Genomic DNA, 10,982 nt, shown 5'->3' with positions numbered 1-10,982 from the left:
TAGTAAGACAGGTGTTGTTAATAAAATGTTGACCAACTAAAATGCTTACTGCTCAACCTTAGCATCACCTTGTTACCTTGCATTAGTTTTTCCCCCACTTGCTGAGCCCCGACCATAAGTGAGCTCACCCTTGCTTAATTTTGATCAGAAGTTGCAGATGAAGATATGATGCTGAACTCCATGGATGCTAGTCTAGTGATACCCCCGGTCATCTTCCTGTGGATGGATGTCCTTGTTTCGCTGTACTTTGATGAATAAAGGTTAAGACATTATGTCTATTCGAAGTGTAATATGTTAATATAATTGTTATCTACGCTTTTATGCATTGTTCTTTTGATATATTACACTTGTGACGTCAACATATGTGTGGAAATAGATCCTGGCACACATATGCTATGCACCCGGCTCTGCCCTTGGGAAACGGGTGTGACCCATACTCGTCAATCGTAATCGTAATCAAAATCAGGATCTAGTTGCTTTCGTCGATTTAATGGACGCCAAGTAGCTTTCTTCTTTCTCGTCACTCGTTTTCTTTTTGGAGGAACGTCTACATCATTTTGATCGCCTAATAAAGATTCTTCCAACATTTCAGTTTGTACATTAAACGTGCTTGTAAGTTCTTCGTCTTGGAAAATCTCAGCAGCCCCACTTCCTTCTCGATTTGACTTTCAACATAACCAGCATCACCAGGAGCATATAGTCGTTCACGAGGATTAACTTTGTACACTACCCTCCAATCAACCAAACTGTTTTTCTTAGATGGATATGTCATATAATACACCTGCTCGCATTGGTGGGCAAGGATTATAGTGTCGTGGCCTTTTAATCTATCGTTGTGTTTGACTTCCACCATGCCATATTGATTTTCTCGCGTTGTATTTGGAGAAATACAATCACAATCAAAGAACACCACTTTGAGTTGTTTATCTCCAAAAAACTTGTACTCGATTATATCATTAATGACTCCATAATAATTAGTCACCTTCCCTTCATCATCGACAACTCTAGTTACAACTCCAGAGTTTGTCGTGGCTGCTAGAGGATGATCATATTTGAACCTTGTGGAACGGAATCTAAAACCATTGACATCATACCGACCACCTAGGGATAATTGCCGAAGGTCCGGGTGTATATTGTCATTTTTATCTACATAATCTCGAAACCAACACAAGAAATTAAGTCCCCCATCTTTTCCCTCTCGACGAATCTGGTCACGTTCACAGCCAGAGATGCAATTTTGAGAATCAAATTCCCTGTTAGTACAAGGAAACAAACCTTTTAGTATCACAACAAAAATTCTAGCGGCAATGACTAAAATAAAGTTTACACTTACAGGAGAAACTGACTCATCTCTTCCATGTTGTTATACATGTAGAGTAAAGCAATCTTCCATTCGTCGTTGGTGAAACAATATGTTGTGCTAGGTCCTACAGTTTTGCCCCTCCATTGAAAAATTTCAATATCACTAATAGGGGGCTCGTCGACATGATACCGCAACGTATGGGCATTGACATTGTGTTCCTCTGCAAAGTATAGGCCCGTGAACGATGCTATCTCTTTGTATTTGAATTCTTCAGCGATGCACCCTTCAACTCGTCTCTTATTACCAACCATTGCACGTAGCTTCTTTAGTGTCCTTTCGATGTGATACATCCATCTATATTGCACAGGACCTCCTACCTTAGCTTCGTATGGTAGGTGAACAAGTAGATGTTGCATCGAATTGAAGAAACCTGGTGGAAATATTTTTTCAAGTTTGCATACCAAAATCGGTATTTGTTGCTCAAGCTTCTCCATCATCTCTTTCTTTATTTCTTTAGCACAAAGATGTCTATAAAAGTAGCTTAGCTCCGCTAATGCTTTCCAGACATCATTTTTTACAAAACCACGAAACATAACAGGAAGGAGTCTTTCCATTATTATGTGGTAGTCATGACTCTTCAACCCAGAAAACTTGCCCGTCTTCAAATTCACAGACCTTCTAAAGCCCGCGGCGTAACCATCTGGGAACTTTAAGTTTTTCAACCATTTCATCAATTGTTTCATCCTTTTAGGTTTAATACTAAAAGGAGCACGTGGCTTCTTCTGATTCTCTCCTATCTCCATAGTTGGTCTTCTACAGATTAAGGCCAAGTCTTTCCTTGCCTTAGGGTTGTCTTTTGTTTTGTCAGTGATATTCATGCAAGTGCTGATAATGCTTTCACCCATATTTTGTTCCTGGTGCATGACATCAATGTTATGCCTTAGAATCAAGGCTTTCATATAAGGGAGTTCCCATAGACCACATTTGTGAGTCCAATTATGCTCGGTTCCATAACCTTCAAAACAATTTCCATGTTCGTTTAGTTTCAAATCATTAAGTCTCGCGAGAATCTCTGGACCACTTAGACGCTTGGGTGGTCCCCTCGTCACAATCGTGTCCTTTTTAAAAGCATTCCTATCGAACCTGAACGGGTGATCCTCTGGCAAAAAACATCTATGGCAATCGAAGTAACATATCTTTCCACCAAACTTTAGTCGAAAGCATAAAGTTCTTCAACGCATATCGGACATGTCAAAATCCCATGACAACTCCATCCAGCAAAGATACCATAAGCCATAAAATCATGAATAGACCATAAAAACACGGCTCTCGGGTTGAACTTCTGTTTCTTGTAACAATCGTATGCCTCGACTCCTTCCCACAAAATTTTCAATTCTTCAATCAGGGGTCTCATCATCACATCGATCTTTGTTCCAGGATGATCCGGACCAGGTATTACAAGACACAAGAAAATAAATTCATATTTCATGCAAAGAGCTGGTGGAAGGTTGTATGGAACAGCAAAGACGGGCCAACATGAGTAGGACGTTGCAGTTAGATTGAATGGCGAGAAACCATCTGTTGCCAAACCGAAGCGGACATTCCGCACTTCATCAGCAAAGCTGGAATCAAAAGCATCTAGTGCCTTCCATGCATCTGTATCAGCTGGGTGCACCATGACATTTGGATTCTCACGTACCCCTTCTTTGTGCCACCTCATGTGTCTGGCTGTATTCTTGGAGATGAACAAACGTTTCAACCGAGGTATAAGAGGCATGTAACGAAGCTGCTTACGTGCAATCTTCGTAGTCACGGTCAAACCATCGTCGTTTTCAACCTCAACGAATCTACGCTCACCACATACAATACACTTCTTCTCACCCGCGGTCTCCTTCCAGAAAAGCATACAATTATTTTCACAGACATCAATTTTTTCGTAGTCCATACCGAGCCCAGATAACAACTTTTTAGACTGATACATGTCCTTTGGCATCTTGTGATTCTCCGGAAGTACATCACTGATCAAGTTCAAAAGCTCCTTGTAACAGTTGTTTGAGAATGCAAACTTAGACTTAATAGCCATAAGTCGAGTCACAAATACAAGGACGGTCACTTTTGTGTGCTCATGCAACGGCTCTTCGGCAGCTTTAAGGAGCTCGAAGAACTTCTGAACCTCAGGTGTAGCTGGATCCTCAAACTCGGTGGGTTGACCGGGGTTCTCCGAATCGACGGTTAGAAGCTCATGGCGTACATCGTCAAGCATCTCTTCCATCCTATCGTAATTCTCCTCTTCATGTGACTGAACTTCCGATACAATACGAGGAGGTGGGTCCTCACCGTGGTGCACCCACACCTCATAGCCTGACATATAACCGTTCTTGCAAAGATCTATCGACATAGTCCTCCTGTCAAGGAAATAAATGTTCCGACACTTGGTACAAGGGCACCTAACATCGGTTCCAGTCTCTGACCGAGCAAAAGCACGGTCGAGAAACACGTCAGTCTTGGCAACCCACTCACTTGATAGAGCACCTCTTTTCTTCCAACCTTCATACATCCATCGACGATCATCCTCCATACTAGATACGAGATGTTAACTTGATTAGTTAAGTTAATCACGCCTCTAATCTAATAAACCACACTAATACAAGGAAAATAATTTAACGGGACCCTAAATCATATAAAATAACCTTATTTCCGAGGGCATAATAATTACCCTCGGAAATTAATAATTTGAATTATATAGACACCACTACATAACATTATCACGGGTGACAAATCATATAAAATGACCTTATTTCCGAGGGCATAATAATTACCCTCGGAAATTAAAAATTTTAATTATCTAAGCACCACTAAGTAAACAAAAATAAACTAAATTAATTACATAATCAAATTTCGGCCATCGCACACAATAAATTAAACAATATTTAACATACTAATTATTTAACAACAAAAAGTGCAACTACAAAACAATATTAACATATACAAAATAATACTTAAACTACTCACTTGAGATTGCGGGGCAGGGCGGGCGGGGCTCCGGCGTGAGCGGGGCTGCGATCGGCAGCGACGAGGCAGCACAGCGTTGACGGGGACGACTGCGCGGCGAGCGGAGCGGCAGCAGACCGGGCGGGCGGGGCAGCAGCGCGGCGAGCACGGCGGCGGGCGGGGCTGGCAGCACGGCGGCCGGAAGGCCGTGGCGGCGGCGGGAGCTCGGGGACGGGACGACGGTGGCGCTGGAAAGATGGAAAATGAAAGGGTGTTGCCTGGCCGCGCGCGGTTAAATCGCTTTATCTCCAACGGATGTAGTATGAGCCGTCGGAGATAACCTTATATCCGACGGCCCTCTGACAGCCGTCGGACATAGGGTGTTATGTCCGATGGCTAGCCCAGGCGCTCGGACATAAGGTTATCTCCGACGGTCTCCTGCGCGGCTGTCGGAGATAACATGGCCGTCGGAGGTGTTTGTTTTTACTGTAGTGCATGCTCAGAGTCTTAGTCCAATTCACTTCATATCATGTGAACTTTAAAACACAAACACTTGAAAAACATTAGTCAACAAGGTTATATTGATCATCAAACATCAAAATCCTTAATCAAATGGACCTGGGTCTATTTTTCTTACATCCTCCATTATTGGTATCGCTTTCCTACCATAATCTGAATACTCGCTATGATATGCGAATCCAAGTTTCATGTATCCTTAATTTATTTAATTATTTACGAAATTGTGATGCAGCTCGGCTGAGCAATTGTTGTTAGACGAAATGCTCCATGATCCCGAAGGCCAGAAGACCAGAACCATGGGCAGATGCGCCTGACAATGCTCGCATGGTACCAGCCGGAGTTCCTGGCGACTTAGGGTGGGCCCTCCTCCGGGCACAAGCGAGATTTTTTGCTATTATGGGAAGCAGCAGTGTGAGCTATGTCAAAATAGAACTGTAGAGGCGATGATAGCTAGAATGGAATCGAAACCGCGTATTTATTCACTCGAATAGAAAACTTTCTCCACCGCACGCTATTGACATAGCTCGGTGTCGGACCGACACGAAATAATATGGACCGGGCTAGCACGGCATGAAGGCGGGCCTGGGCCAGGCCTTAAATTCCGGCCCGTCGGGCCCCCGGCATGGCCCGTATAGATGGGCTGGGCTTGGGCCGGCACGGCCCAAAAAGCCCAATTTATTTAATTCCTTTAATTTAGTAAGATATCAACTTTATATTGTTGTTATATTTGAAGTCTGTGGTCAAATGATGCTAGAATTGTTTAATATGTTTAATTTTGTAAGTTATAAACTTTATATGATTGTAATATTTTAATTTTATATGGTCAAATATACGGGTCGGGCTTGGGCCGGCACGGCCCAACGAAGGCACGACATGGTTTAGGGCCGGGCTGGGCCACTGTTTTTACACTTCGGGCTGGCACGACACGGCCCAAAAAATTTATGGGCTTTCCTGGCCCGAACCCGTTTGGCACGAAGCACGATGAGCTTGAGCCGGGCTGGCCTGGCACGGCCCAATTCTCAGCACTAGTGTCGGTGATGGTTAAGCTGCTCTTCACGGATGGTGACAGACGTGACTCCCTCCGTCTCCACCTTGGCATAGGATAGTTTGTCGGTGCCTCATGGTCGCGACGCCCTTGTAGCTGCTCGCTCCATCGTGTTGACGACGTTGTGTTGTGCTCTACAAGTCTCCACCCTGCTCCCCCACCCCATCTCCACTACTCACAATCCCTAAGGGTTTGTTTGAGAGTCATAAAACCAGAGGGGATTGGAGGGGCTAGAATTACCTTCTTATTCAAAATTGAATAAGAAGGGGATTATAGCCCCTCCAATCCACTCCGGTTTCGTGGCTGCCAAACTAGCCCTAAAAGGTGGTTTTTGTCTTCCCCGCAAGTCCTATCGGTCTCCGTCGGCGGTTACCACGCGCTAGACTGGACTCTTATTAAACCCTAGCTTGGCTCAGCTAATCCCCGCGCCAAGATGCCATCAATGTTGGGTCCGGTGGCCATGGTATTGGAGAAAGCCACACGGTCCCTGGCCGCCAGGATCTCGCATTCTCGCTGGACCTCTAACTGACGAAGGATAACGCCAAGAGAAAAGACTCACCTGCTGAGCGTGATCATTGTCTGCATCGAACGTGTCATGGTACACCACGTAATCCAAGTCCGTCAAGGTGCAGAGTGCAGACGATGTCCAAGAGTAGCTTGGGTCGATCACGACAGCTCATGGCCACCCACCGAGTACCCTCTCTCCCGCTAATTCTGCACGGTGACTGACTGTCCGCCGTCACCGTGGGCGCCTCCGCCTAGTCAGCACAGCTCTCGGCCTCCTCGTCCTCGTTGAGAAGCTGGTGGAGTCTTCGTTCCATGTTGATGGCCACAACGTCTCCCTCCAAACCATCGTCGCACAGAGCACGGCCCCGCAGAGGACATGCCTGAGCCTGGACTCCACGCGCCTGACTCGTGTTGCGTCATCGATCGGCATGCCCTGTCTCCTCGTCGTGCACGCACACGAGCGTGGCGACCACCGTGCGTCCAAGCCCTGACGTCGACGATGTCACACAGAGGTCGTGCAGCGAAGACCTCAAAGAGGAGGCTCGGACGATCGGGGCCGACGAGCTCGAACAGGGTGAATAATGTCCCAGCCCCAGCCCTTGTCCCCATGGCGGTAAATGCGTCGGCCGAGAGCGAGGACTCCAGTCTCGTCAGCAGAGCGTCGGCTACCTTGAAGGTCGCGGCGTCGATAACGTAGAAGAGTCTCGGTATGAAGGTGGAGGACATTGAGATGGGGAGATCAGTCATGGCGTTTGTCTCTCACTGTCAGTAACCTCTTAATCGGGAGCTCAACTCACGCAATAGGGTCTAAAGGAGTCTGCATTTCTAAATAATAAGTGAGATCGCCATCTCGTTTAGGGATGGATTCGGACGGATACGCATGGAAACAAATCCGATATTTACCATATTTTAATTCGAATGCAAATAACATCGGATACGAATACAATCTATCCGAATTCGGATTCACATTCAGATACTTACTTGATTTGGAACTAGCATATTTTAATTAACGTGGTAGTTCGAATACTTAGTTGAATATCATATTTTTAAATAAATTATTTATACCTTGTATATTTATATTTTGGACTCTAAATTTAATCTTTTTTATATTAAGTATATTTGTATTTTGGACTCTAAGAACTTCAATAATCTAATGTATTCAAAATTAGACTTTTTAATATTAATTAAAAGTTACCATTGTATATCACTAGTAACGTAAGATTAACACAATCATTTATTTATGATATAATTTTTTTTAACATTTTAAATGGTGTACTTCAGTTTTTAGTACATTATTTAAAGTTTAAGATCCTTTGTAATTAGTAATAAAAATAAGTTTAAATTGATTTTATTGAATATTATTTAGTTTCAGATACGAATAGTATCGGATATTTTACGATTTTGTCGAATGTTGTTGAGTATGAATCTTAAACCGGATAAAGAAAAAATGAATTCGAATATATCTATTTAACATCTATATTAAAATCGAACACGAATACAGATATCTATATTAGCATTTTATCCGAATATGAATACGAATAATTTGGATCTCCGGACATCCGAATCCATCCCTAATCTCCTTCCTATTTTATCCAATTCCATTTCTAGATCTCTAGGGAATCCTACCCATTCGTTTGCTAATAGCAAAAATCTCGGCGCACGCTCGCGGGCGGTCCATGGCCCCGCACGGGCCCACCTGCCTTCTGGCGAGCGATGCAGGCATGCAGCAACCGACTTGGGCTTGAAATACCCCTGAGGCCCTGACCCCCGCCTCGCCACCCACTGCCACGCTAACCGTCGCAAAGAACAGCTGCTATGCTGTGCTGCTCTTCCCGCTCCGCCTCGAACCAGCGTCAATCCACTCGTCCACCGTCGCACCAGCACCACGACCACCCGCGGCCGCGATGAACAACTTCCCCGACGGGACGCACGTGTGGCTGCAGAGCCGCGCGCGGCGCGGGTACCTCCACGCCGACGAGGACGGGTCCGGCGTCTCCCTCAGCAACAGCCGCGCCACGCTGAACGCGGCGTGGCAGGTGCACCGGATCGTGCACGGGGGCGTCGACTACGTCCTTCTCCGGTCCGCCGCCTACGGCCGTTACCTCGCGCTCTCAGCGTCCTTGGCGGCGGACGGCCACCGCGGCCGCGAAGCCGCCCAGCGCGACTTCAACGAGCCGCAGCAGCTCAACGTCAGGTGGAGGGCCGTCTCGGCGGGGGACGGCAGTGGCTACGTCCTCCTGTACAACGTCTTGGTGAGCGAGGAACGCTTCCTCCGCGCCAACGGCAGGTACCGCCGCTGGAACTCCGGCGTCACCGTCGATGTCGTTGGCAACGGGGGCAGGAGCACGATGATGCATTGGACGGTCATGGAGATCCCCCTGAGACCAGCGCCGCCTGCCCTTCCAAATCCATCTACGGTTAGTTCACTGCCCCTTCTCTTTCCACTCCTCTCGTTGATTTGGACGGAACATTGTTCTTGTTCTTGGAACATGTCGATTCCAAGAACTGCTGAATCTTGGCTATTGCATTGCCCTGGGTGCAGTTCTTACGTTTGATTGGCAGAGTTCTGCATTTGTTCTTGAATTCTTGCTCATCTGCATTAGGTTGGCTTTAGGGACAAGACAATTTATCCAAGATACCTGTGTTTTATGTAATTTTGTCTGTCATTCGTTAACTTGCAAAGGATCAAGTTAAGTTAGCTATTGGTTTCTGTGTACGCTTTGTTCTCGTTACAATGTCTATTGCTGTGGCAATAGGATCTGGGAGTCCTTACATTTGGCCTGTTCCATACTCCCACTGGTGCACTGTAGTCCTTACATTTGGCCTGGCTAAATTCTGCCTTGGTTCTAGAATTCTTGCTCCTCTGCGTAAGGTTTATTCTCTATACTAGATTATGATCTTACGAAGATCTGCAAAGGATTGTTGATTTGTTGAGCTGTTGCTAAGTGAGATGTTGCTTTCTGTATGCGTTTTGTTGTCGTTACAATGTGCATTCAGCTACGGAGATACCTGTGTTTTCTGTTGCAATAGGATCTGGGAGTCCCCACTGGCCTGTTACAGCGGCGGCGCACTGGGCGCGTGACGGACCGGCAGCGAACGATCCGGTACATGCGGGCGAACGATGAGGGGAACTTCCTCGGCGCGGAGACATTCAGGTTCTTCGGGCGGTCCGTGTTCAACCTGAGGTACGAGGTGGCGGTGAAAGTGAACGAGGACATGCTGACGATCACGCTGTGCGCGCACGCTGGCTTCTACGGCCGGCTGACCCCTCTGGTCGTCGACCTGCCTCGCAGCCAAGACCCTCTGGACATCGTCGTCCTTCCCAACAATTCACCAGGTGAAAACTTTGCAGTTCCCTCAGATGTGTGGCAAATGTCCGTGGATCCTACTACTGTCATACTGATGCGCATTGTTTTCAGCTGCTATGGGACTGCGGCACCCAAATGTGGATGACCCCGTACCCTGGGAGCAGGACTTCTACAGCAACTTCATGAGTGACCCTCGGATACAGTGACATGAGAATACGTCGACTTCGTTTCTTGGTTCATGTAGTTTCGGAGAACACGGCAGCTCTTCTTGTTTCTGGTAGTTTTGCTGGAGGCGCATTCTACTGACTGAAAGCGGTTTATCTTGCCCATTCAGTACTACGCACAAACTGATCTGGTAACTACCGTTTGGATGGAGTTGATGCTTGAACGATTCTGCGCAGTGGTGTTGGCTGTACACGTGTACTCAGCACATTCGTCTCTATTGGTCATAATACACATTTTGGTGTCTTACTCTATATTTTCTCCCGAATTCTAATACGTCAGATTCTTTTAGGACTAGCTTGACAACCCTATTTTTAAAGAAAATTTTATTTTCTTAAAAGAAAATAAACTATTTTTTAAAAAAAATTGAAAAATCTCTTGGAAAAATATGGTTACCAAACTAGTCCTTAATACGAAGAATTTGACCGATAATGTTTGGCAACCCTGTTGTGATCTGCTGTCCCTTCCGAGGTGTTCACCGCTTCGACTGCCGTAAACTGTTGAACACTCCATTTGGATGTTCCCAATCTACTGTTTAACCACACAAGAAAACCGAGCACCATTTTTACTGGTCTTGCGTGTACCGCTAACTGTTGGGTGTTCTGAATATACAGGGCTGTGCATTGTTGTCTTGGTTATCTGCTGCTTCTATCAAGTACTAGCTAGCTAGGTGCATCTACTCTGCTAAGATATCTATATATCACTAAAGCATACTTTGTTTAAATGGAATATTTATTCAAACATGTTCGAAATCTTTACCATGAACAGCCAAAAGTCCCGAGTAATTTGTGAAGATAGTGGTGGTGGGGGTCTTATACATGTTAGATTACAAGCTGATAAGAATATTTTTAAATGAGACCTAAATTCCTCTATGTGTTTTACAGTTCAGTTTATGTACAGGACCCTTTGTAATAACGGGATCGCGTTTCATCAGAAGTTAATCTGGAAATTAAAAATACCTCTTAAGATTAAAAATTTTATGTAGTTCTTATTAAAAGGAGTGGTGTTGACAAAGGATAATTTAGCAAAACACAATTGACAGGGTAAGAAAAAATGTATGTTCTATAATACGGATGAATTCATTCAA

At 45.3% G+C, this 10,982-nt stretch overlaps 1 protein-coding gene and 1 pseudogene across 1 annotated transcript; one reads left to right on the top strand and one right to left on the bottom strand.

The window, feature by feature from the left end:
- Window positions 1–4,307: 4,307 nt before the first annotated feature.
- LOC109942476 (ACT domain-containing protein ACR8-like) lies at window positions 4,308–7,112 on the bottom strand (annotated as a pseudogene).
- Window positions 7,113–8,146: 1,034 nt separating this feature from the next.
- LOC100277118 (uncharacterized) lies at window positions 8,147–10,147 on the top strand. Its single transcript, NM_001150777.2, is given in 3 exon segments — window positions 8,147–8,782; window positions 9,396–9,702; window positions 9,785–10,147. Coding segments are annotated over 3 exon segments (915 nt in total). The 5' UTR covers window positions 8,147–8,269; the 3' UTR covers window positions 9,880–10,147.
- The last annotated feature ends 835 nt before the right edge of the window (window positions 10,148–10,982 follow it).

Source organism: Zea mays, chromosome 9, assembly GCF_902167145.1.
Source record: "Zea mays cultivar B73 chromosome 9, Zm-B73-REFERENCE-NAM-5.0, whole genome shotgun sequence".
NCBI classification, from domain to species: Eukaryota; Viridiplantae; Streptophyta; class Magnoliopsida; order Poales; family Poaceae; genus Zea; species Zea mays.
Note: the sequence above shows the minus strand (reverse complement) of the source record. Positions and strands in the feature narration are given on the sequence as shown.